At 43.7% G+C, this 27959-nt stretch overlaps 1 protein-coding gene and 1 long non-coding RNA gene across 2 annotated transcripts; both read left to right on the forward strand.

The window, feature by feature from the left end:
• LOC142073501 (uncharacterized) lies at positions 1-27846 on the forward strand. The gene is made up of 3 exons (XR_012670385.1): positions 1-176; positions 26249-26399; positions 27243-27846. It is a non-coding gene; the product is annotated as an uncharacterized LOC142073501 (long non-coding RNA).
• On the forward strand, positions 3801-5846 carry LOC142073500 (myb/SANT-like DNA-binding domain-containing protein 7). Its single transcript, XM_075133338.1, has 2 exons — positions 3801-4722; positions 5335-5846. The coding sequence occupies exons 1-2, from the start codon at positions 4140-4142 to the stop codon at positions 5391-5393; spliced, it is 642 nt and encodes a 213-aa protein (XP_074989439.1). The 5' UTR covers positions 3801-4139; the 3' UTR covers positions 5394-5846.
• Positions 27847-27959: the final 113 nt, after the last annotated feature.

Here is a 27959-nt window from a genome sequence, read left to right on the forward strand (position 1 = left end):
TGCAACTGTAACTTGTCTTGCTTGTGAAAATTGAGTTCATCTCTTGCCAGAGACAAGACATTGAACTTTACATCATTTCTGATGGGAATTGTTTGTATGGATTTTTTTTTTCTATTTGAGTTTCTGGTGTAAACTTTAATCAAAAAGCACAGAAACAGACATCAAGAGCTTAAAGGGTAAGTTCACCATTCTGCTTCAGAACCATTTTTTTTCTTTGTTGAATATATATAAAAAACACAGAACAGCCTTGTGATTGGAAAGCCAGAAAGAGGCCACTCAGCTGCCGTAGACTCTGGTCACCTTATAGGTAATGCAAGCCAGGCAACCGTCCTATTGTAACTTTTGCACTCCATGATTGGACTAATTTTTATTAACTGTAAGAAACTATCATTGATGGCAAAAGGGTTGCAAATTCAAACTAGCACCAAAGAGTTTGGGGTCAAATCCTGAGCTTGGGTAAATTGTTGTAGTTCATGGAGTGTATGGAGTGATGACAATTTACACCAGCTGAGGTTCTGGCCTCTCAAACTGATCATGTGGCTTTTGAAATATAGCAATTTGTGGGCTGGTTGTCCTGACCATGTGTGTGGTCTTCTACCATGTTTTACAATATAATATATATACTTACTGTACTGTAGCAATTACATGATAGTACTAAGATTAGATTACTGTTGGAAAGTTATCCTTATTATAAAGTATATCTCTGTTAATATACCTCTATACTGTTAGTCCTTGGTATAAGAGGGAATAATGGTTACCATGTAAGATTTTCTTTATGTGTTATTGATTTTTGACCCACTGACTGTCATGACTCTGTAGGTTTTCTCCAGCAAAGAACAACAAACAGCTGTGCCTTCAGCCCAAACTGTTGCTTCTCTCTGACCATCTGACGAGAGGCGTGTGTAGCTGGCAGGGCTTTCTCATCAGGATGTTCAGACATTAAGTCTGTGGCAGCAAACTTTGCCAGCCCAGTAACTCAGGTGCACACTCTTCATAAACATACAGTTTGGAGCAATCATTTGTGACATTCCCTAATATTTCTTTGCCTACTTTGATGCACTGTACAATAACAAAATGTTTTAAAATGGAATGTACCACAGTTGTGAATGGGGAAAATGGTCAGATAGGTTATTAATTGGACAGATTTATTTATGGCATCAAGAACATTCTCTCTCTCTCTTTCTTTTCTTTTTCTTCCGCTTTGCTTTTTGTCTTTTAAAGCAACTTTCTTTTCAATTTATGTTCCATGTTGTCACATCAGGAGAAAAATAAATGATGAATGTTTGGTTATTTCAAATTTATTACACATTACATCAGCTGGCATTATGGCCGCACGATATGTAATGCTCCATAAATTACAAAAAAAAAAAAGTCATGTAGTTAAGGTGAATGCTGTTTGCAGACTGTAGAGCAGGGGGAGGAAAGACTCACTGACACCCTCCCCCCCCCCCCCAATACCCTCAATAATTTGGCATTGTTTTCATTATTGTAGTTAGAATGAGGATTCTGAATATTGACAACACAAAATTGATGAGGACAGAAGTTACTTGAAAATAAAGTAGAAAACAGGTCTTGCTCCACTCACCCTGTAATCCAACACTGCTCTGAGAGTCATTGTTCCTCAAGGCAAAACCTTTAATTTGAAATTGGAATTAAATCAATGTAGCACTTGGTTTAAGGTTCCAAAGGTCAAATCCTGAAGTCCTTATCCAGGCAAAATAAACCTAGAGGTCAGTTGGGTTTTTCCTGAGCAAGGACTGGAAAGGTTTGGCCCTTGGTCCAGGAAACCCAGGTGTCAGCTGCCTGTGACTCAGGGACTGCAGAACACACATTTCTGCCCACCATTCCACTAGCTGTCTCCCTGATTCTGATGGAGAGCGACAATCAGACAAGAGTCGCGTTTCTGAGCCATCAAGGACTGCACCAGAAACGAAAAGATAAATCTTGAGGCAACTGGGATCTTAAACCTTATTGAACACGACAGTCTTCAGTTCAGAGCCACTGTGTCTAAAGGAAACCACCAACTGGAAGGGCTAAGCAGACTCACTCTGTGCCCCGCGGAGTGGAAGCCCACCCAAATGCATCATGTGGAAGGCATGAATGCTAACCTCGGGGCAGGATGCATAGCAAAAGTTAGAGGTGACACAGATCCTGGGGGAGGAGAGGGGATGGGGAATAGCTGAAAAATCCTTCATCAGCCTGTGTACCTACTAAGACATGAGTTCAGATGCTGTTGATTCTCTTCTATATGGCATCTTATACCACACACATCACCATGCTATTTAGTGACTCCTTAAAAAGCATAAGCAGAGCTTTGAATGACAGCTCCTTGCGTGGGTTTAAGTGATATAGCCAACTGTTTCAGGAGAATCTCTCACCTTGGGTCTGGACAGGTTGTTAAGTTGGTAATGAACAACTCAAAAGATTTCTCAAAGTCATGGCACCAAAACCATTGGGCAGAAGGGCAAGAATTGTGGAAGCTCTAAAATGTCTCCTGCTGCTGCTGAGAATATATCAGTCAGCAATAACTGATGGAAGAACGAGGTGACTAGCACCTTCTATCTCTGACTTTCTGAGAAATTGGTCTTAACTAAGCCCTGGAAAAGTGGTTGCTGCTTGTGTGAGCGAGAGCACTTAGCATTCCAATATCACCACAGAAATGCTCACTCTGAGTAACATTTGTTTCACTGACAATAGTTTCATTTATCTAACTGCCATTGCAGAGAACACAGGACGGGAGAGGCTACAAGGCAAGGAACAGAAAGTCAGCATCATGATCACTTTGCTGAAGAATAAGAGAGAATTTTCATCAGATGACTTCCTTTGCTCAGAATTACTAACTCAAATTATACTAACCTGTGGGCTGCAGGACGGCAGAGAGACAGAACAGGGCTGTGCTTTTTAGACTTCAATACAAAACTTGTGTTTGCCTTTTACATCCAGTGGAGGGCAGTTAAGTTACATGATACAGAAACAAACTCAATTGCACTGTGATAGGAAGCTCTCAAGAAGCTATGCAATGATTGGAATTAACAGTTCCTTTAACTGTGTGAAAGAACACTTAGACTACCTGAAGAATTAAAAACAAAAAACAACACCCTAGCAATATTTTTCTCCTTCTAAAACTTCTTTGTAGGAGTGGGAGAGTAGGAGTAGATTTAAAACTTTCCTCCTGCCGTCAAGGAAAAGAGTCCTATATACATAAATACAAGTTTCAAGTGGTTTTTGTTTTATATGTCAGGTTTCAGAGTAGCAGCCGTGTTAGTCTGTATTCGCAAAAAGAAAAGGAGGACTTGTGGCACCTTAGAGACTAACCAATTTATTTGAGCATGAGCTTTCGTGAGCTACAGCTCACTTCATCGGATGCATTCAGTGGAAAATACAGTGAGAAGATTTATATACATAGAGAACATGAAACAATGGGTGTTACCATACACACTGTAACCAGAGTGATCACTTAAGGTGAGCTATTACCAGCAGGAGAGTGCGGGGGGGGAGAGGGGGGGACTTTTGTAGTGATAATCAAGGTGGGCCATTTCCAGCGGTTGACAAGAACGTCTGAGGAACAGTGGGGAGTGGGGGGGGGGGGGGGGGAATAAACATGGGGAAATAGAAAAGGAGTACTTGTGACACCTTAGAGACTAACAAATTTATTTGAGCATAAGCTTTCGTGAGCTACAGCTCACTTCATCGGAAAGCTTATGCTCAGATAAATTTGTTAGTCTCTAAGGTGCCAGAAATCCTCCTTTTCTTTTTGCGAATACAGAGTAACACGGCTGCTACTCTGAGCCCTCGTCTACACTAGGACTTTAGGTCGAATTTAGCAGCGTTAAATCAATGTAAACCTGCACCCATCCACACGATGAAGCCCTTTATTTCGACTTAAAGGGCTCTTAAAATCGATTTCCTTACTCCACCCCTGACAAGTGGATTAGCGCTTAAATCGGCCTTGCCGGGTCGAATTTGGGGTACGGGACACAATTCGACAGTATTGGCCTCCGGGAGCTATCCCAGAGTGCTCCATTGTGACCGCTCTGGACAGCACTCTCAACTCAGATGCACTGGCCAGGTAGACAGGAAAAAAACCGCAAACTGAATCTCATTTCCTGTTTGGCCAGCGTGGCAAGCTGCAGGTGGCAATGCAGAGCTCATCAGCACAGGTGACCATGATGGAGTCCCAGAATCGCAAAAGAGCTCCAGCATGGACTGAACGGGAGGTACGGGATCTGATCGCTGTTTGGGGAGAGGAATCCGTGCTATCAGAACTCCGTTCCAGTTTTCGAAATGCCAAAACCTTTGTCAAAATCTCCCAAGGCATGAAGGACAGAGGCCATAACAGGGACCCGAAGCAGTGCCGCGTGAAACTTAAGGAGCTGAGGCAAGCCTACCAGAAAACCAGAGAGGCGAACGGCCGCTCCGGGTCAGAGCCCCAAACATGCCGCTTCTATGATGAGCTGCATGCCATTTTAGGGGGTTCAGCCACCACTACCCCAGCCATGTTGTTTGACTCCTTCAATGGAGATGGAGGCAACACGGAAGCAGGGTTTGGGGACAAAGAAGATGATGATGATGATGAGGTTGTAGGTAGCTCACAGCAAGCAAGCGGAGAAACCGGTTTTCCCGACAGCCAGAAACTGTTTCTCACCCTGGACCTGGAGCCAGTACCCCCCGAACCCACCCAAGGCTGCCTCCTGGACCCGGCAGGCAGAGAAGGGACCTCCGGTGAGTGTAACTTTTAAAATACTATACGTGGTTTAAAAGCAAGCATGTGAAAGGATTAATTTGCCCTGGCATTCACGGCTCTCCTGGATGTACTCCCAAAGCCTTTGCAAAAGGTTTCTGGGGGTGGCAGCCTTATTGCGTCCTTCATGGTAGGACACTTTACCAGTCCAGGCCAGTAACACGTACTCGGGAATCATTGTACAACAAAGCATTGCAGTGTATGTTTGCTGGCATTCAAACAACATCCGTTCTTTATCTCTCTGTGTTATCTTCAGGAGAGTGAGATATCATTCATGGTCACCTGGTTGAAATAGGGTGCTTTTCTTCAGGGGACACTCAGAGGATCCCATTCCTGCTGGGCTGTTTGCCTGTGGCTGAACAGAAATGTTCCCCGCTGTTAGCCACAGGAAGAGGGGAGGGTTGAGGGGGTAGCCACCCGGTGGGGGGAAGCAAAATGCGACCTTGTAACAAAAGCACATGTGCTATGTATGTAATGTTAACAGCAAGGTTTACCCTGAAAGAGTGTAGCCACTGTTTTATAAAATGTGTCTTTTTAAATACCGCTGTCCCTTCTTTTTTCTCCACCAACTGCATGTGTTTCAATGATCACAGGATCTTCTCCTTCCCAGAGGCTAGTGAAGATTAGAAAGAAAAAAAAAACGCACTCGTGATGAAATTTTCTCTGAGCTCATGCTGTCCTCCCACACTGACAGAGCACAGATGAATGAGTGGAGGCTAATAATGTCAGAGTGCAGGAAAGCACAAAATGACCAGGAGGAGAGGTGGCAGGCTGAAGAGAGTAAGTGGCGGGCTGAAGACAGGGCTGAAGCTCAAATGTGGCGGCAGCGTGATGAGAGGAGGCAGGATTCAATGCTGAGGTTGCTGCAGCAAACCAGTATGCTCCAGTGTATGGCTGAGCTGCAGCAAAGGCAGCTGGAGCACAGACCACCACTACAGCCCCTGTGTAACCAGCTGCCCTCCTCCCCAAGTTCCATAGCTTCCTCACCCAGACGCCCAAGAACGCGGTGGGGGGGCCTCCGGCCAACCAGCCATTCCACCACAGAGGATTGCCCAAAAAACAGAAGGCTGGCATTCAATAAATTTTAAAGTTGTAAACTTTTAAAGTGCTGTGTGGCATTTTCCTTCCCTCCTCCACCACCCCTCCTGGGCTACCTTGGTAGTCATCCCCCTATTTGTGTGATGAATGAATAAAGAATGCATGAATGTGAAGCAACAATGACTTTATTGCCTCTGCAAGCGGTGATCGAAGGGAGGAGGGGCGGGTGGTTAGCTTACAAGAAAGTAGAGTGAACCAAGGGGCGGGGGGTTTTATCAAGGAGAAACAAACAGAACTTTCACACCGTAGCCTGGCCAGTCATGAAACTGGTTTTCAAAGCTTCTCTGATGCGTACTGCGCCCTCCTGTGCTCTTCTAACCGCCCTGGTGTCTGGCTGCACGTAACCAGCAGTCAGGCGATTTGCCTCAACCTCCCACCCCGCCATAAACGTCTCCCCCTTACTCTCACAGATATTGTGGAGTGCACAGCAAGCAGTAATAACAGTGGGAATATTGGTTTCGCTGAGGTCTAAGCGAGTCAGTAAACTGCGCCAGTGCGCCTTTAAACGTCCAAATGCACATTCTACCGCCATTCTGCACTTGCTCAGCCTGTAGTTGAACAGCTCCTGACTACTGTTCTCTCCACAGGTACCGTTGAGGAGAGTGGACCAGATGATATGTCTGGGGCGAGAAAGCAGAAGGAGACTCCGCTGGTTGGAAGGCATAAGATGCGATGTCCTGAGGTTGGGGGTTCCACGACCACCACTCCCAAGAGGAGAAGGCGGGTGGTGGTGGTCGGGGACTCTCTCCTCCGGGGGACTGAGTCATCTATCTGCCGCCCTGACCGGGAAAACCGAGAAGTCTGCTGCTTGCCAGGGGCTAGGATTCGCGATGTGACGGAGAGACTGCCGAGACTCATCAAGCCCTCGGATCGCTACCCCTTCCTGCTTCTCCACGTGGGCACCAATGATACTGCCAAGAATGACCTTGAGCAGATCACTGCGGACTACGTGGCTCTGGGAAGAAGGATAAAGGAGTTGGAGGCGCAAGTGGTGTTCTCGTCCATCCTTCCCGTGGAAGGAAAAGGCCTGGGTAGGGACCGTGGAATCGTCGAAGTCAACGAATGGCTACGCAGGTGGTGTCGGAGAGAAGGCTTTGGATTCTTTGACCATGGGATGGTGTTCCATGAAGGAGGAGTGCTGGGCAGAGACGGGCTCCATCTTACGAAGAGAGGGAAGAGCATCTTTGCCAGCAGGCTGGCTAACCTAGTGAGGAGGGCTTTAAACTAGGTTCACCGGGGAAAGGAGACCAAAGCCCTGAGGTAAGTGGGAAAGCGGGATACCGGGAGGAAGCACAGGCAGGAATGTCTGTGAGGGGAGGGCTCCTGCCTCATACTGGGAACGAGGGGCGATCAACAGGTTATCTCAAGTGCTTATATACGAATGCACAAAGCCTTGGAAACAAGCAGGGAGAACTGGAGGTCCTGGTGATGTCAAGGAACTATGACGTGATTGGAATAACAGAGACTTGGTGGGATAACTCACATGACTGGAGTACTGTCATGGATGGTTATAAACTGTTCAGGAAGGACAGGCAGGGCAGAAAAGGTGGGGGAGTAGCACTGTATGTAAGGGAGCAGTATGACTGCTCAGAGCTCCGGTACGAAACTGTAGAAAAACCTGAGTGTCTCTGGATTAAGTTTAGAAGTGTGTGCAACAAGAGTGATGTAGTGGTGGGAGTCTGCTATAGAGCACCGGACCAGGGGGATGAGGTAGATGAGGCTTTCTTCCGGCAGCTCACGGAAGCTACTAGATCGCATGCCCTGATTCTCATGGGTGACTTTAATTTTCCTGATATCTGCTGGGAGAGCAATACAGCAGTGCATAGACAATCCAGGAAGTTTTTGGAAAGTGTAGGGGACAATTTCCTGGCGCAAGTGCTAGAGGAGCCAACTAGGGGGGGGGGGGCGCTTTTCTTGACCTGCTGCTCACAAACCAGGTAGAATTAGTGGGGGAAGCAAAAGTGGATGGGAATCTGGGAGGCAGTGACCATGAGTTGGTTGAGTTCAGGATCCTGACGCAGGGAAGAAAGGTAAGCAGCAGGATACGGACCCTGGACTTCAGGAAAGCAGACTTCGACTCCCTCAGGGAACGGATGGCCAGGATCCCCTGGGGGACTAACATGAAGGGGAAAGGAGTCCAGGAGAGCTGGCTGTATTTCAAGGAATCCCTGTTGAGGTTACAGGGACAAACCATCCCGATGAGTCGAAAGAATAGTAAATATGGCAGGCGACCAGCTTGGCTTAATGGTGAAATCTTAGCGGATCTTAAACATAAAAAAGAAGCTTACAAGAAGTGGAAGGTTGGACATATGACCAGGGAAGAGTATAAAAATATTGCTCGGGCATGTAGGAATGATATCAGGAGGGCCAAATCGCACCTGGAGCTGCAGCTAGCAAGAGATGTCAAGAGTAACAAGAAGGGTTTCTTCAGGTATGTTGGCAACAAGAAGAAAGCCAAGGAAAGTGTGGGCCCCTTACTGAATGAGGGAGGCAACCTAGTGACAGAGGATGTGGAAAAAGCTAATGTACTCAATGTTTTTTTTGCCTCTGTCTTCACTAACAAGGTCAGCTCCCAGACTGCTGCGCTGGGCATCACAAAATGGGGAAGAGATGGCCAGCCCTCTGTGGAGATAGAGGTGGTTAGGGACTATTTAGAAAAGCTGGATGTGCACAAGTCCATGGGGCCGGACGAGTTGCATCCGAGAGTGCTGAAGGAATTGGCGGCTGTGATTGCGGAGCCATTGGCCATTATCTTTGAAAACTCATGGCGAACGGGGGAAGTCCCGGATGACTGGAAAAAGGCTAATGTAGTGCCAATCTTTAAAAAAGGGAAGAAGGAGGATCCTGGGAACTACAGGCCAGTCAGCCTCACCTCAGTCCCTGGAAAAATCATGCAGCAGGTCCTCAAAGAATCAATCCTGAAGCACTTGCATGAGAGGAAAGTGATCAGGAACAGCCAGCATGGATTCACCAAGGGAAGGTCATGCCTGACTAATCTAATCGCCTTTTATGATGAGATTACTGGTTCTGTGGATGAAGGGAAAGCAGTGGATGTATTGTTTCTTGACTTTAGCAAAGCTTTTGACACGGTCTCCCACAGTATTCTTGTCAGCAAGTTAAGGAAGTATGAGCTGGATGAATGCACTATAAGGTGGGTAGAAAGCTGGCTGGATTGTCGGGCTCAACGGGTAGTGATCAATGTCTCCATGTCTAGTTGGCAGCCGGTGTCAAGTGGAGTGCCCCAGGGGTCGGTCCTGGGGCCGGTTTTGTTCAATATCTTCATAAATGATCTGGAGGATTGTGTAGATTGCACTCTCAGCAAATTTGCGGATGATACTAAACTGGGAGGAGTGGTAGATACGCTGGAGGGGCGGGATAGGATACAGAAGGACCTAGACAAATTGGAGGATTGGGCCAAAAGAAATCTGATGAGGTTCAATAAGGATAAGTGCAGGGTTCTGCACTTAGGACGGAAGAATCCAATGCACCGCTACAGACTAGGGGCCGAATGGCTAGGCAGCAGTTCTGCGGAAAAGGACCTAGGGGTGACAGTGAATGAGAAGCTGGATATGAGTCAGCAGTGTGCCTTTGTTGCCAAGAAGGCCAATGGCATTTTGGGATGTATAAGTAGGGGCATAGCGAGCAGATCGAGGGACGTGATCGTTCCCCTCTATTCAACACTGGTGAGGCCTCATCCGGAGTACTGTGTCCAGTTTTGGGCCCCACACTACAAGAAGGATGTGGATAAATTGGAGAGAGTCCAGCGAAGGGCAACAAAAATGATTAGGGGTCTGGAACACGTGAGTTATGAGGAGAGGCTGAGGGAGCTGGGATTGTTTAGCCTGCAGAAGAGAAGAATGAGGGGGGATTTGATAGCTGCTTTCAACTACCTGAAAGGGGGTTCCAAAGAGGATGGCTCTAGACTGTTCTCAATGGTAGCAGATGACAGAACGAGGAGTAATGGTCTCAAGTTGCAGTGGGGGAGGTTTAGATTGGATATTAGGAAAAACTTTTTCACTAAGAGGGTGGTGAAACGCTGGAATGCGTTACCTAGGGAGGTGGTAGAATCTCCTTCCTTAGAGGTTTTTAAGGTCAGGCTTGACAAAGCCCTGGCTGGGATGATTTAACTGGGAATTGGTCCTGCTTCGAGCAGGGGGTTGGACTAGATGACCTTCTGGGGTCCCTTCCAACCCTGATATTCTATACTGTCCAGGCTGCCTGTGTACGGCTTCATGAGCCATGGCATTAAGGGGTAGGCTGGGTCCCCAAGGATAACTATAGGCATTTCAACATCCCATACAGTTATTTTCTGGTCTGGGAATAAAGTCCCTTCTTGCAGCTTTTGAAACAGACCAGAGTTCCTGAAGATGCGAGCGTCATGTACCTTTCCCGGCCATCCCACGTTGATGTTGGTGAAAGGTCCCTTGTGATCCACCAGAGCTTGCAGCACTATTGAAAAGTACCCCTTGCTGTTTATGTACTCGCAGGCTTGGTGCTCCGGTGCCAAGATAGGGATATGGGTTCCGTCTATGGCCCCACCACAGTTAGGGAATCCCATTGCAGCAAAGCCATCCACTATGACCTGCACATTTCCCAGGGTCACTACCCTTGATATCAGCAGATCTTTGATTGCGTGGGCTACTTGCATCACAGCAGCCCCCACAGTAGATTTTCCCACTCCAAATTGATTCCCAACCTGGCGTTGAAAGCTTCCACAGGGCTATTGCCACTTGCTTCTCAACTGTGAGGGCTGCTCTCATCTTGGTATTCATGCGCTTCAGGGCAGGGGAAAGCAAGTCACAAAGTTCCATGAAAGTGCCCTTATGCATGCGAAAGTTTCGCAGCCACTGGGAATCGTCCCAGACCTGCAACACTATGCGGTCCCACCAGTCTGTGCTTGTTTCCTGAGCCCAGAATCGGCGTTCCACAGCATGAACCTGCCCCATTAGCACCATGATGCATGCATTGCCAGGGCCCATGCTTTCAGAGAAATCTGTGTCCATGTCCTGATCACTCACGCGACCGCGCTGATGTCGCCTCCTCACCTGGTATCGCTCTGCCAGGTTCTGGTGCTGCATATACTGCTGGATAATGCGTGTGGTGTTTAATGTGCTCCTAATTGCCAAAGTGAGCTGAGCGGCCTCCATGCTTGCCTTGGTATGGCGTCCGCACAGAAAAAAGGCACGGAACGATTGTCTGCCGTTGCTCTGACGGAGGGAGGGGCGACGGACGGCATGGCTTACAGGGTTGGCTTACAGGGAATTAAAATCAACAAAGGGGGTGGCTTTACATCAAGGAGTATTTCAGGCAGGACTTCACGGAGGGTTCCAATAAGAAATGGTGCACCTAAGTAATTGCTCTTATTGGAACAAGCAGGTTGGTCTGGCCTCTGGTTGATACATGGCTAGATTTACCTCGCTGCACCTTCTCTGTGAGTGACTGCAGTGTGACCTAGAGGAATGAGTCCCCTAGACGGGGGTGGGGGGGAAGCAAATGAGTACAAAACAAATCTGGTCTATTTCTTGTTTTGATCCACTCCATCTATCTTTTACATCTTTGGCTGGCAGCAGACGGTGCAGAAGGACTGCATGCCATCCACATCTCATGGCTGCTCGGCAGAAGACGGTGCAGTAGGACTGCTAGCCATCCTCATCTCTTGCCTGCCTGGCAGAAGATGGTACAGTAGGACTGCTAGCAATCCGTATCGCCTGCCTGCTCACCATAAGACGGTTCAATAGGACTGACTGCAGGACTAAAGAGAATGACCTGGTCAAGTCACTCCAAATTTAGTCCCTGCGCCCATGTCTGCCCACGCGCTCCTGGCCGACGTGGCCAGGAGCACCTCGGACATGACGATGATGGCTACCAGTCCTATTGTACCGTCTGCTGCCACAAGGCAAGGGGTTGCTGCTACTGTGTAGCAATGCCGTACCACGTCTGCCAGCACCCAGGAGACATAGGGTGACGGTTACCTGAGCGGGCTCCATGCTTGCCGCGGTATGGTGTCTGCACAGGTAACTCAGGAAAAAAGGCGCGAAACGATTGTCTGCTGCTGCTTTCACGGCGGGAAGGAGGGAACGGGGGCCTGACGATATGTACCCAGAACCACCCGCGACAATGTTTTAGCCCCATCAGGCATTGGGATTTCAACCCAGAATTCCAATGGGGACGGAGACTGCGGGAACTGTGGGATAGCTACCCACAGTGCAACACTCCGGAAGTCGACTCTAGCCTCGGTACTGTGGAAGCACTCCGCCGAGTTACTGCACTTAAAATGCACTTAAAGCGTTTTCTGTGGGGGGACACACACTCGAATATATAAAACCGATTTCTAAAAAACGACTTCTATAAATTCGACCTAATTTCATAGTGTAGACATACCCTGAAACCTGTCATGGGGAAATAGTTTTACTTTGTGTAATGACCCATCCACTCCCAGTCTCTATTCAAGCCTAAGTTAATTGCTGCTGGAAATGGCCCATCTTGATTATCACTTCAAAAGCCCCCCCACCCCCGCTGCTCTCCTGGTGGTAATAGCTCACCTTAAGTGATCACTCTTGTTACAGTGTGTATGGTAACACCCATTGTTTCATGTTCTCTGTATATATAAATCTCCCCACTGTATTTTCCACTGAATGCATCCGATGAAGTGAGCTGTAGCTCACGAAAGCTTATGCTCAAATAAATTTGTTAGTCTCTAAGGTGCCACAAGTCCTCCTTTTCTTTTTTGTTTTATATGTTAATCAGTCTTTCCCATATCTGTATATTACCTTCCAAAAGTTCTTGGTGTTTCTATTGCCCTTCTGTGTGTAACCTCAGCTGTCTTTTTTTAAGTGTAGTTGGTTTTCGTGCAGAGAATGTTTTAAGGAAAATGACACTTTTTTTCACTAGATCAGAGATTCCAGGGGAAAAATAGGATGATTTTCAATGACTGAGGAGGGAAGTTCTCAGTGTGGAGTTAGCAATTGTTGACCTATTATTTTTTAAGTTCCTCTAAAAGAAACGTTTAGAGAAAACATTCCATCCAGAAATAGAAATCTAATCATTGTCCTTTTAAACCTGGTCTTTTTTTTTCCTCTTTGGCTGATAACACTTACCCGTGGGCCATTATAGTCCAGCAAAATCTGACCTGAAAGCACAACTTTCCTGGGTCTGGTCCTGCATTATGCACAATTACTGGAAGTGTGGGGTTCCCAAGAAATGCATGAGCTAGCCCTCTCTGGCATTTCATTATCCAGAACAACACTCTAGCATGTCCTTGTTGTAAATCCTTTACATTTCATTCACTGTAAAGAAGGCTGATAGGTGGAGTTAAAAGAAGGATTTAAAAACACTGTAATCATAACTGAATATGAATCATCTTGGGGTCAGAATTAAAGTGTTTTCAAATCAGATGTATGCTCAATTTTTCAAATTTTAAAGTGTGTCTATCATTGTCATTTCTAGGCACATGTTAAAACAGTACAAGAACTGATAGGCCAAGGTCAATCACAGAGTGTATGTCCAAAATTAAACTGCTGTGAATAACAAAGATTTATTTACAATTTTTATGTCTATCATGCTTTCTACTGAAGGATCTCAAGGCATGTCACAAACATGGATTCAGTCTCTCAGCTCCCAGAGAGGTCAGTATTATTATCTTTGTTTTATGGTGGAGGAAACTGAGGCACCCTGAAATTAAATATTTTGCCTGAGATCACAAAGGAAAATATGTGGTAGAGTTCAGATTGATGATAAACGTTTGCTCTCAAGTCACCTTTTCCTGGACCTGTACCTTACCCTCAAGCTGTCCCCTGCCCCGAATCAGTTGGGAAATAAATATTGTTCCCTTGAAGACATAAGCAGCCACAAAATAGTTCCAGTTCGTATACATATAGTTTTAATACAGCTGATATTAGACCACTGAGGTTGGAAGTCGTATACTCAATATGGTGTCCTACATGTTTTCTTTTGGATGCTATTTTTTTATAATGATAAAATATTTGGGGCCATTTCTATAGAACTTATTTATAACATATCTTTTATGCAGTTGGGGTTTTTATTAGACACATAAATATACCCTGCTATCTGTAGTCCCATAGGGCAAATTGCAGGGATTTGCTCTGTAAAGCAACAGCTGGTTATAGTTCCAAACCTCCCATAATCACCCATCCATATTTCACAAATGGAAGTGCCGGGAGGACTATGTGCTGGGCAGTCTACATGCTTATGGCACCAACCTGCCCACTTGCCAAGTTTTTCCTTCATTCTCAGGGGTGCCATCTTTGGAAAGTGGTGCTCCTGAACATGACCCCAGCATCTTTGGTCAATGCTGACTGGCCCCGAATGTGGCCTGTCGGCTGTGCAGAATGTTGATTGGGCCCTAAAAATGACCTGCTAGCCCTGGAGAATGCTGATTGACAGTGAAATCCTTGCTGATCTTAAACACAAAAAAGAGGCTTACAAGAAGTGGAAGATTGGACAAATGACCAGGGATGAGTATATAAATATTGCTCGGGCATGTAGGAATGGAATCAGGAAGGCTAAATCACACCTGGAGTTGCAGCTAGCGAGGGATGTTAAGAGTAACAAGAAGGGTTTCTTCAGGTATGTTGGCAATAAGAAGAAAGCCAAGGAAAGTGTGGGCCTCTTACTAAATGAGGGAGGCAACCTAGTGACAGAGGATGTGGAAAAAGCTAACATACTCAATGCTTTTTTTGCCTCTGTCTTCACGAACAAGGTCAGCTCCCAGACTACTGTACTGGGCAGCACAGCATAGGGAGGAGGTGGCCAGCCCTCTGTGAAGGAAGAAGTGGTTCGGGACTATTTAGAAAAACTGGACGTGCACAAGTCCCTGGGGCCGGATGTGTTGCATCTGAGAGTGCTAAAGGAATTGGCAGATGTGATTGCGGAGCCATTGGCCATTATCTTTGAAAACTCATGGCGATTGGGGGAAGTCCCGGAAGATTGGAAAAAAGCTAATGTAGTGCCCATCTTTAAAAAAGGGAAGAAGGATGATCCTGGGAACTACAGGCTGGTCAGCCTCACCTCAGTCCCTGGCAAAATCATGGAGCATGTCCTCAAGGAATCAATTCTGAAGCACTTAGATGAGAGGAAAGTGATCAGGAACAGTCAGCATGGATTCACCAAGGGAAAGTGATGCCTGACTAATCTAATTGCCTTCTATGATGAGATTACTGGTTCTGTGGATGAAGGGAAAGCAGTGGATGTGTTATTCCTCGACTTTAGCAAAGCTTTTGACACGGTCTCCCACAGTATTCTTGTCAGCAAGTTAAAGAAGTATGGGCTGGATGAATGCACTACAAGGTGGGTAGAAAGTTGGCTAGATTGTCGGGCTCATCGGGTAGTGATCAATGGCTCCATGTCTAGTTGGCAGCCGGTATCTAGTGGAGTGCCCCAAGGGTCAGTCCTGGGGCCGGTTTTGTTCAATATCTTCATTAATGATCTGGAGGATTGTTTGGATTGCACCCTCAGCAAGTTTGCAGATGACACTAAACTGGGAGGGGTAGTAGATACGCTGGAGGGTAGGGATAGGATACAGAGGGACCTAGATAAATTGGAGGATTGGGCCAAAAGAAATCTGATGAGGTTCAACAAGGACAAGTGCAGAGTCCTGCACTTAGGACGGAAGAATCCAATGCACCACTACAGAATACGGACCGAATGGCTAGGCAGCAGTTCTGCAGAGAAGGACCTAGGGGTGACAGTGGACGAGAAGCTGGATATGAGTCAACAGTGTGCCCTTGTTGCCAAGAAGGCCAATGGCATTTTGGGGTGTATAAGTAGGGGCATTGCCAGCAGAACGAGGGACGTGATTGTTCCCCTCTATTCGACATTGATGAGGCCTCATCTGGAGTACTGTGTCCAGTTTTGGGCCCCACACTACAAGAAGGATGTGGAGAAATTGGAGAGGGTCCAGCGAAGGGCAACAAAAATGATTAGGGGACTGGAACACATGACTTATGAGGAGAGGCTGAGGGAACTGGGATTGTTTAGTCTACGGAAGAGAATAATGAGGGGGGATTTGATAGCTGCTTTTAACTGCCTGAAAGGTGGATCCAAAGAGGATGGATCTAGACTATTCTCAGTGATAGCAGATGACAGGACAAGGAGTAATGGTCTCAAGTTGCAGTGGGGGAGGTTTAGGTTGGATATTAGGAAAAACTTTTTCACTAGGAGGGTGGTGAAACACTGGAATGCGTTATCTACGGAGGTGGTGGAATCCCCTTCCTTAGAAGTTTTTATGGTCAGGCTTGACAAAGCCCAGGCTGGGATGATTTAGTTGGGATTGGTCCTGCTCTGGGCAGGGGGTTGGACTAGATGGCCTCCAGAGGTCCCTTCCAACTCTGTTATTCTATGATTCTATGATTCCAAGTTCTCTGGAACCAGGCTGCAGAGTAGGGCATTTAAGGAGCAGGGGTGGAGTTGGTGGGGAGACAGTTACTGACAAGTTCATTTGACTAATAAACAAACATTTTAATGATAGCACTATAAAGAAAGAGGATTCTCTGGGTAAAGCCCTGGAGAAAGCTAGTATGGAGAGGGGGTTTGGAAGACATATTTCACATTACATCACTTTGTAAAATATGTGCTATTTTAGATCCAAGCTCTACTCCAGTTAGAAGTGCTTCAGAGCTTAAACAGGGTGTATTTTAATGCCCGGTGAGTGGGAATAGATGATAGCTAGTACAATTAAATGTGAACAGCAGAACGTTTCTCCTGGGGTAGAGGGACGTATTCAGGGGGTTTTCATATGGATTTAGTGGTTATAGTCTGTACTGTAACTGTAGAATGTCATTGGTTATTTCATTTAATAGCACTTGGATATTTGAGACTGTGGAAAATGCAGGATTATAGAATCATAGAATATTAGGGTTGGAAGAGACATCAGGAGGTCATCTAGTCCAATCCCCTGCTCAAAGCAGGACCAACCCCAACTAAATCATCCCAGCCAAGGCTTTGTCAAACCAGGCCTTAAAAACCTCTAAGGATGGAGATTCCACAACTAGACATTGAGCTGTCTATGACACGGAGAGAAAGAGTTATAAATGCATTTGAGTTATAAATTTAGGATCAGAACTACAGATGAGTCAGCAGCTTCCAAATGCACATCAGCTGTTGAATTTCCAAAGTTACAACAGGCACCAATGGTACTGGGCTGCTATACCCTGCCCCCTAGTGTGTGCAAAAAGGGCCAAATGGATCCCTGGTGTAACTGAAATGAAGCCCATAGAGCTTCTCCAGGGATGACTCTTTCCTCTAGAGGAGGGGCAGCCAAACTTACTGGTCCTCCGAATTGTATATGACAATCTTCAGAAGTTCAAGAGCTGGGGAATGTCTGCCAGGTCTTCAGCCATGGGGGAGGCATATGTTGGGGCTCGGTGCTTCAGCCCTGCTCCTTCTGAGGCCCTGAGCCCTGGCAGGTACATCTCAATGCTGAGGGCTTGAGAACCCTTCTCCACTGGGCAGAAGGCAGAAGCCCCAAGCTCCCTCCTCCCCCAAGTCTAGTAGATGGAGAATGCAGGGGAGGAAGTGGGGGATTCAGTGAGCTGCACTTTTACTGTAAAAGAGCTGCAGTTTGGCCACACCTGCTCTAGAGCCTAAACTTAGAAAATGCCCCCCTCTAGCATTAGACAAGTGAATTACATCTAATTTCACCCCCTTTCTGCCTTCTACAAAGAAGCAGACCAGGCTTGCTGCAGTCTAATATTGGGTCACATGCATAGAAAAACAGCTACTCCAAAAACAAATATTTGGAACGGTTTATGTCAAACAAGAGGAATGCTTTACTGTGTCAGGTATAATTAACCTGGAATGCAGGTCCACAGGATGCACTTGGTTGATGAATAGCATCTATCTTAATGGGTCAGGGTATAAACTGACTACCAGTGGGGTCAGGAAGCAATTCACTGTTCTTCCTTCATGGTACAGTATGGCACAGTCATATGCATTATGAGGGCTCTATGCCTTTCTTAGCATTGGCCACTGTCAGATGGGGAAACCAAATCATCGCTGTATTGTAGTAGGGGCTGGCTTTGTTTCTAAAGGAAACTTCATATGGATAAACCAAAGTCTTTGCTCTGCTTGGACTACCCAGATTGATGGTCTGCGATTGAGGAAGAGCAGGTACCAAGGAGCTGCTAGCTCTCCCCTTGCACGGTTAGGAGAAACCAGGGTGAGATGTGTAATTTTAGGGTAAGACTAAATTACTACACTGGGATTTTGTTGTTGGTCACAGAACTAGCCCTCTTCCCGACCTAGGCTTTCTTTTCACTGAGGTGCAATAGTTGGACCTGTCTATGCCTGTTTTATTATTAGCTCTGCAGAAGTTTTTTTTTTTAAAAAAAAAACATATATCCCAGCTCAATCTAGCGCAGTCATGACAAATCAGTAGCTCTCCCCTGGCTTGTAATTCTGGGGAATTCATATGCAGAGGTAGGTTTGACATACCTCTACCATGGGCTAGGGAATTTGCATCAGAGGTTTCCTGTGCAACTGGCCCATCCTTAATCTAAACAAAACTCCTTTGCAATTACATTGATCGTGGCCTGCTGCTGTGTCAGACTGGTGGGGAAAAGGCCTGGGAGGGGAAAAGTGATGGTTACCAAAGCAGAGGACTGGGCTCCTAAACTGGCAGACAGAGAAGGACAGCTTCTCGAGCACAAAAATCAGAGACCACCCCACACATCCACATAAACACCTCTGCTCAGTTGACTGCCTTGATCCAGAGACTAGAGAGTATTGTGCCAGCCTGCCTCTGCCAATCTGGCAAAACAGCTGGTTTGCTGAAGCCCACGTCTCGAGAATATAAATATACATAAATGAATTTAGCCTTTACAGGCTCGCATATGGCAGGATGCTAATAATGGCTTCTGAGGCTGCTATACAGTTCAATCAATAGTTTGATTTCTTGCCCGAGAGCTTCCACCCACACAAACCCCAAACCAAAGCAAACCAACCAAACAAACCACTGCAGACATAGCCTGAGCGAGAAAAAGAGGGGAAGCACAGGGCACGGTAAATGGATTTCTGGGAAACTTTGACGGGGGCCTTTACTGTCAGGCACAATCCTGGTACTGCTCTTGAATAAAGCCCTCTCTGTTTCTTTGCACTCTAGGCTGTTTTAATTAAATTAATTCATTAATTTTAATCTTGGCCACAGAGCGTTAGGTTTGACGAAGGGCAAAAGTGACTGAATGCCATTTTAACGGAGGGAGGTTGATTTCTATTTGAGACAGAATACCTCGTTTTTACCTTTTAGCTCCTGGAAGAGTAAAAAGTGAGAGGTCAAACCTGCATCACCATGACAACCCCTGCAGCGATGTGTTTTGAGTGGATGAAGGGAGGTGATAATGGAAATGAAGTTTCTTCTCTTGTGCATGGTATCTGTTGGGGTGGATGTTTTTTTCCTGTCCTGCAGGGTGTGGCCCTGCAGTTACAGTGGGCTGAGACACAAGTCTTCCTTCTAATTTAAAGCACTGACACATTCAGTTTGTTTGTCTGAGATCAGTCCTTGATGTAGGACTGCAAGAGCATGTGGCAAAAAGAAAGACACACACAGCGTGCTTATGTGAAACAGTATGGTATAGATCATGGGAGTTGGCCATGCAAAAAGAGCCTCTGCTAGGCCAGGTCCCAGGAGGGAGTGTATTAAGTATTAAATTGATACCCAGGAGTAGAAATTGGCCTCTGTTCTCCATGCTGACATATGATTGGAATCCAGTAATATTATCCACAAAATAGCCAGCCTATGAGGAGATAAAACCCTGAAATAATGGAGAGGGCCAGAACCTTACTAGTAGAGAACTAAAGCAGCAGAACAAGCAAGCCCAAGAAGGAATTGCACTTCAACACAGAACCTTACATAAGAATGGCCCTACTGGGTCAGACCAAAGGTTCATCTAGCCCAGTGTCCTGTCTTCCGACAGCGGCCAATGCCAGGTGCCCCAGAGGGAATGAACAGAACAGGTAATCCTCAAGTGATCCATCCCCTGTTGTCCATTCCCAGCTTCTGGCAAAAGAAGCTGAAATCATGCTCCAATTTCATTCCGCAGCACAAGAAGCTATGCCTGATAATAGCTAGGTATGAGGCAAGCCGAGATTATTGCCACTGAACTGATAGCAACAAAAACAAAACAAACCCTCCTATAACTGGTTTCAGAGGAACAGCCGTGTTCGTCTGTATTCGCAAAAAGAAAAGGAGTACTTAGTGAATTTGTGTGGGGGGGTGGAGGGTGAGAAAACCTGGATTTGTGCTGGAAATGGCCCACCTGTTGATCACTTTAGATAAGCTATTACCAGCAGGACAGTGGGGTGGGAGGAGGTATTGTTTCATATTCTCTGTGTGTATATAAAGTCTGCTGCAGTTTCCACGGTATGCATCTGATGAAGTGAGCTGTAGCTCACGAAAGCTCATGCTCAAATAAATTGGTTAGTCTCTAAGGTGCCACAAGTACTCCTCCTCCTATAACTACTAATTGTGCCCACAGCTAGTTTATGAAAAGACATGCTTGTAGTACTCACACATCCTCCAGAAGCTCGGTTTGTTCCACCTATCAAGTCTTGTATTACACTAAGATTGGAAACAGTTTCAGGCATGGGATGTCTTTTACGATATCTATGTACAGCACCTAACATGATGGGATCCCAACCCAGCCAACCATCTAGGTGCCACCATGGTAAAAATAATAAATAAAAATAAAGTTAATAAGACTTGATTCACAGGGGCACATCAGAGAGCTCTAAATACCATGCACCTGTTTACTAAAGAGAAGCCACTAAAAATGTCTCTTTTAATTTAGAGCAGGAGTGTAGGAATCAGCATGTGTAGATTTTATTCCAGATTCTATTGTGTAACTGTGGGCAGGTTGCTATAGTCCAACTCCCCACTGTAGTATAGATATACCTATTTCATAGGCCTGTGCTTAAACGTAACATTACTAAATATTTCTAAAGTGCACTTCTATAGCACCTTTTATCCAAGGATCTCAAAGCAAAGAATTATTTATTCATTCATTATAATATGGTTTATTGTGAAAAGGCCTCTTCCCAGGGCCTTAGAGTAGGACTGAATATAAAGCACAATGGAATCATTTAGTCAGTTGAGAAGGCAGGTCTTTTATTACTATAAAAACATAGTTTTAAAAAATATAGTTCAGATTTAAACACAACATGAAATTCAACCTGATGCCAATGCCTGGATTATAAAAATAGGGTTATACTCCATGTATATTGGTGAGCCCTTAAAGGTTTCGATGTTTGCATTGGAAGAGCATCCTAGAGTTCAGATGCTTCTCTAGACCTTATCTGAACCTCTCAGATATACAGAATTAGGCTTTAAATTATGAAAAGTATGCTTTTTCATGGGGTTTGGGAGGATGTTTATTTTTTCTTCTGTATGTTTTCATTTCTGGTTCTAAACAGCCTCTTAGATTCATAGATGAATAGATTTTAAGGTCCAAAGGAATGATTGTGATCATCTAGTCTGACCTACTGAATAACATAGGCCTCAGGACTTCCCTGCATTAATTCCTGCTTCCAGTCCAATGGATGTGGCTCAATTAGAACACAACTTTTAGAAAAACGTCCAATCTTGATTTTAAAATTTCCAGTGATGTAGAATTCACCACAACCCCTGGTAAGGTGTTCCAATGATTAATTACCCTCACTGTTAAAAATGTGTACTTTATTTCTAGTTTGAATTTCTCTAGATTCACCTTCCAACCTCTGGATCTTGTTATATACTTTTGTCTGCTAGAATGGAGAGCCTATTATCAAATTTCTATTCCCCCTGTAGGTACGTATAGACTGTGATCAAATCACACCTTCACCTTCTCTTTGATAAGCTAAATAGATTGAGTTTCTTGAGTCTTGCACTATAATGCATGTTTTCCAATCCATTTATCATTCCCGGGGCTCTTCTCTGAACCTCCTCCAATTTTTCAACATCCTTTTTGAAGTATGGACACCAAAAATAAGCACAATATTCCAGCAGTGGTAGCACTAAAATGTGCAGTGGTACAAGAAATACTAAAAAATGTATTAGAACATCAAATAAGTTCATTCTGAGTTGTGGGCAAGATTTCAGGTCAGTTCTTATTGTTTGCAAAACCTTTTGCCCATTCTTAGCTATATATTGAAAATTGTGTGTCTGGGAGTAAAAAATGACACAAGTAAATTCTAGGGCTGTCAATTAATTGCAGGTAACTCACACGATTAACTCAAAAATTAATCATGATTAATTGCACTTTTAAACAGTTAAATACCAATTGAAAATTTTTTAACATTTTTGGGTGTTTTTTCTACATTTTCAAATATGTTGATTTCAATTACAACACACAATACAAAGTGCACAGTGCTCACTTTATATTATTTTTATCAAAAACATTTGCACTGTAAAAATGATAAACAAAAGAAATAGTACTTTTCAATTCACCTCATACAAGTACTGTAGAGCAATCTCTTTATCATGAAAGTGCAACTTACAAATGTAGTTTTTGGTTACAGAACTGCACTCAAAAACAAAACAATGTAAAACTTTAGAGCCTACAAGTCCACTCAGTCCTTCTTCTTGTTCAGTCAATCGCTAAGAGAAACAAGTTTGTTTACATTTACAGGAGATAATGCTGCCCGCTTCTTAATTACAATGTCACCTGAAAGTGAGAACAGATATTTGCATGGCACTGTTGTTGCTCTTTTGTTTTTTATAGTGCAAATATTTGAACTAAAATAAATATATAAATAAAGAAATAAATATAAAGTGAACACTGTAAACTTTGTTTTGCGTGTTGTAATTGAAATCAATATATTTGAAAATGTAGAAAACATCCAAAATATTTAAATAAATGGTATTCTATTATGATTTAACAGCACGATTAATCATGATTAATTTTTTTAATTGCTTGATGGCCCAAGTAATTTCACAAGTGGTGAGCTATATGCACATTCATTATCCCCCTATAGTGGCAGTTTTCTTATAGGATAACAGCCTAGTACTGCTACAGGCTATTGGAGATACTTCTTTCTCTGAAGTGGTAGAGGTCAATGCTTTTATGTATTTAAGTGTATAACTCCCATTGGTCCCTTTAAGGATCTGTTCATGAGTTCTGATGGTCCCTGGATCAAAGTGATGGAACATGCTGGGATCATTACACATGCAGAACAAATTCTAAAAATGTTGACTGCATCTGCACAGTTATGGTACCCACCATTTAAAGAAAAGGAATAGCACTCTTGTGGCTAAGTAAGCTACTTTTGGTCTTGGATATGCTGAGTCTATAACCTTTTTCTAATATAAAATCATTGATGTCGGAGACATCCTGATTCATCTTGTCTATACCCATGTCAGTAGAAGATTTCCTTTAAGACTGTGGAACTCATTGCTACAGGATGTTATAGAGCCAAGAATTTAGTGAGATTTGTAAAGGAATTGGACATTAATATGGATTACAAGAAAAGCCAGAGTTATAATGGTTAATACTTGTGAAAGTTTTTGAATATCTATAATAAATCATGCTTCATGATTTAAACCAGCATTTAATTATGAAGGATTTGGATGAGACCTTCATGAAGAAGGGATGGGGAGATCATCCCACACCTTCCTGGTATTTCTTGCACCTTTATCTGATGCTGGCTACAGTCAGAGCCTGGGTTAGATGGACAATGGATCTGATCCAGTATGGTAATTCCAGTAGTCTTGAAAAACTCTACCAATGGTGTTTACACCATTCCCTTTGAGACAACAACCAGATCTGCACATCTGCTGGGCAAGAGAGCAGTGCTAGACCACTGGGATCAATCTGCTAGTAAATCAAAGCAGACCTGAGTGATATTGATGTAGTAGAGCAATGATAATTTCACTCCTCATGCTGGTTGAAAAAGAGAAGCCAATTCAGACATTCCTAAGAATGAGGGCCAGAATGCAGCCCTGTGGGACACCATGAAGAATACAATAAGATCAGCTACAAGGAAAAAGTGAGTTATCAATTACATAAAATACATACTTGGCAAAAATGGACTAGATAATTTCTGGAAGGGTCCTGGATTATAATATGTGCTGCAGGCCCTGTAAAGATTTATGGGTCATTGGACTTCCTTGTACTTTAATCAACCAGTCTGAAAAAATGTGTTAAATGTTATGTCCCTACATGAAAGGGAATTGCACAATATTCATTTAAACAAGATCCTAGATCTACTGTAGATGACATACAATTCAAATGTACTCTGACTCAGCCTGAAGATGGGCCACAGCCATGAAATTTGATCCAAATTCTTGTGAGGTAACTCCTGTCTCTTCATGTGTCAGTATAATAATGCCTGCATCTGTAATTTTCACTCCATGCATCCGATGAAGTGGGTTCTAACCCATGAAAGCTTATGCCCAAATAAATCTGTTAGTCTGTAAGGTGCCACCGGACTCCTTGCTGTTTTTGTGGATACAGGCTAACACGGCTACCCTCTGATACTTTATCCAAATTCTGGCATGTTTGAGTTCAACTGAGTTTAAGAGCCATATCTAAATTTTAGGAAAGTTTATGGAGTGGGCTAGGGTTAGCTGGGTTCCAGCTCAGAACTACATCTATTCTATATCTTCTCTGTGAAATAAATCATCATGAAAGTTTTATTCATTGTTTTTTTATAAATTAACTATTTTTGTTTAATGGTTCTGACTAGTTTACCAGTCACTTTAGTCTCCCTGGAAACTTCATGTCAGAGTCAAAGTCAACTTAAACCTTGGCTCTTTCCTTGGATGGAAACTGATGATGGGGGGGAGGGATAACTCAGTGGTTTGAGCATTGGCCTGCTAAACCCAGAGTTATGAGTTCAATCCTTGAGGGGGCTATTTAGGGAGCTGAGGCAAAAATTGGGGATTGGTCCTGCTTTGAGCAGGGGTTTGGACTAGATGACCTCATGAGCTTTGAGCAGGGGTTTGGACTAGATGACCTCATGAGGTCCCTTCCAACCTTGATATTCTATGATTCTATGTCTTTAGTTTGCTAGAACTAGTTTTGTAAGAAGACTTTTATCCCTGAAGACCACCTGCTGAATTGCAATGCATGAAAAGAAAAGCTCCTGTAGAGCAGCAAGACGTTGATGTGTTTATAACTTTGGGATTCCAGGAAAGTGATTAAAACAAAGTACACAAAATGATGCCACATAGTCGTGTTTCTATCTGGTTAGCATTCCATGTGGAGTCTATGCAGATGCTTAAGTTTCAGTGACTTTGCAAGAAGGTTTTCTTACAATAGTCAGAACATTTCATTGAAACAATGTTAATAAGTAGAAAAGTCGTGAGGATTCACCTAATGTGGGTATGACCTGGAAGTTCAATATAGCAACATCCAGTTCTGAGTGGACAAAAACAAGAGGCATCCCGGGCTTCCCTAGCATGTCTTTTTTCATGAAAGATGCTGACACAACAAGCTAATATTACTGTCCATAGGTTAAAGGGCAGTTGTATCACTTGAGTAGATTAGAAGGAAATGAGAGAATGAGTAGCTATTTCCTTCAAGGAAGGGAGATGATGGTATATGAAGTAGCATATAGACAGCACAGCCCTTGAACAGTAATTACAATAAAGAGTAAATACATACAGTACACTAATTTCATATGGAAGTGTGCTTTAATTATGTATCAACAAAACAATGAGCAGCTTCAATAAGAGCCATGAAAGTTATCACTGGGGATTGTCCATGAGAAGAAAGAAATAAACAAGAAAAAAGACTCTTTTTGTACAGAAAACATGTTATATGAAATCCTTTAAAAAGCTGTTCCCGATTAATTTACCCAGGGTTAATTAATAACTAATTCATAGCTTAGATTTATATGGTGACTATCAGTCTTAAAGGATCCACAATTTCTTTACAAATGTGTTTTCATCCAATTTAATTCAATGGCAAAACATTTGTGGATATCAGTGGGAGCAGGAATGGACACTATATACTGTACAATATATGTAGTGGGGATCACACACCCATCCCTGAAATGCAATGGCTTCTGGGGTGGAGCAAAGCACCCATCCCATAACATGAATAGTAGATGTGCTTTCTTGGAGAAGTGAAGAATTTCTTTTCCAATCAAACATGTGATAAATGTATATGTCAATATGGTCTTAATTTAGACTTCAGTAAGTGATGCGAAATGTGGGATTTTGTTTTGCCTTTCAAGCAGCAACCACAGCCCGTGTCTTGCTGGCGCAGAATTGCAGAATAGATTTTTGATTATTTTGCTATCTTCCTATGTGCTTTGACAGTGCCTCGCCCATTGTTGGCACTGCAAGTAAACAAACAAATAATGATAATAGTAATTAATCCTTTCATGGAATCCTGGATGTCACAGGGGAACAAAATGCACACAACATTGTATTTAAGGGCAGGTAAGCTTACTAACACTCATGGTTTTTTTCTTTAGCCTGGATATCCAACAAAGCATGTACCATCTGCCAAGCTTCACTTCTAACACACTTCAACTGTTGCCTGCAACACTACTTGATTCAGCATCTACAGAACAATTCTTTCCACTGTGGAGAAAAAAATAAGGAAGTTCCCTATGAACTGAGCAGGTAAGGATTCTTGTAAAAAGGAAACAAAATAGCAATATGTTAATCTATCCTTACTTCATGTGGATGCAAATAATGACCCTAGGTGCAAGGAAGAATCAGGTCCGAGAAACATAAAGTTAAGGGGATGTGAATTGCCACCATTCTGATGTTTAGCGCATTAGAATATTTGATGTATATTTTGCAAACTTTCTAACTTGCAAATAGTTTTCAACTATGCAAAATTAAAGAAACGGGTTAGTTGTAGCTAGACAAAATTAAACAGTTGTTTTCTTATTCTTAGATTGTAAGCTCTTTGGGGCAGAGACCGTCTTTTGTTCTGCATTTGTGCAGCACCTAGCCCAGTGATGACTGGGACTCTTAGGCACAACCACAATTCAAAATGTAATAATAAATCAACTATCAGTGGGGATTGTTTTTTGATACTGCTTAGATGAGTGAGGAAGCAGTTCTGGGGGGCTAATCTGAAAATCAGAATGCATGTGACTTTGAAATTCACTCTCTGAATATTCATAGTGGATAGAGCATTGGACTGGAACTTGGGAGACCTGGTTTTATTCCCACCTCTGCCACTGGCCTGCTGGATGACTTTGGGCAAGTCACTTAATCTCTTCTTGCCTCAGTTGCCCCATCGGTGACAACATTGATACTGACCCTTCGTTGTAAAGTGCTTTGAGATCTACTTATGAGCTAAGAATGATTATTAAATTTCTATCTCTCAAATGTCCACAGAAAGCAAATACCAATAGGGTATGATCAGGAATGAAGTTGTCACTTCAAAAAATGAAGTATATTTTTGTTGATAATTCTTTGCAGTATTAGCCCAAATCTGTGTTCCACCCACAGATCCCAAGGGACATTGAGAAGGCTGCTAAAAAATGCTGGATACCAGGTACTCTGCCTACTGCTTACTTACAATTCTCTGAAAAGTGGAAGTTCAATAGGAGACATCTGAATACCTGTCAATTAGGACATCGGAGGCAGTTTTGATTCCTTTGAGGTGAAAGAAAAAAAAACTTCATTGAAGATGGTCATTTGGTCCATAATGCACCGTGCTCTGAGTGGAATCCAAACACTGCATGTAACCAAAGATCCAGTATGAATTTATTATAACATCTGATACCAAAATATCTAGCTGCCCTACATACTACTGAACTCATAACTAAAATCTTCCAGGAAGTGATCATCAGTTCAGGGACAAATAAATCTATGCTGGATACTATACATTTCCATACACTTGAAAGGCCCAGTGAGAAGCACATCTGCTGACGGGTGATATATGACTCGATGGTCAGTTACCATTTTTTTTTTAATGGGTATGATGTTCTTATTCCCTCTTGCTGACCTTTTTTTTGTTATAACCCCTTTGCCTTTCCATTCTCCAGTCAGTCCCATTAGCAGGATGTTGTGCAATATGGTGCTTGTCATCTGTTTCAAAGACACAGTGATGTGATACAGGTATGCCAGATGGATAAACCTAGTGTGACTAATTATTGTGTATTTGCCTTTAATTATTATCATTTATTACCGGAGAAAAGACAATAGAGGTTCCCAGACTCAGAA

Source organism: Caretta caretta, chromosome 10 (genome assembly GCF_965140235.1).
Source record: "Caretta caretta isolate rCarCar2 chromosome 10, rCarCar1.hap1, whole genome shotgun sequence".
NCBI classification, from domain to species: domain Eukaryota; kingdom Metazoa; phylum Chordata; order Testudines; family Cheloniidae; genus Caretta; species Caretta caretta.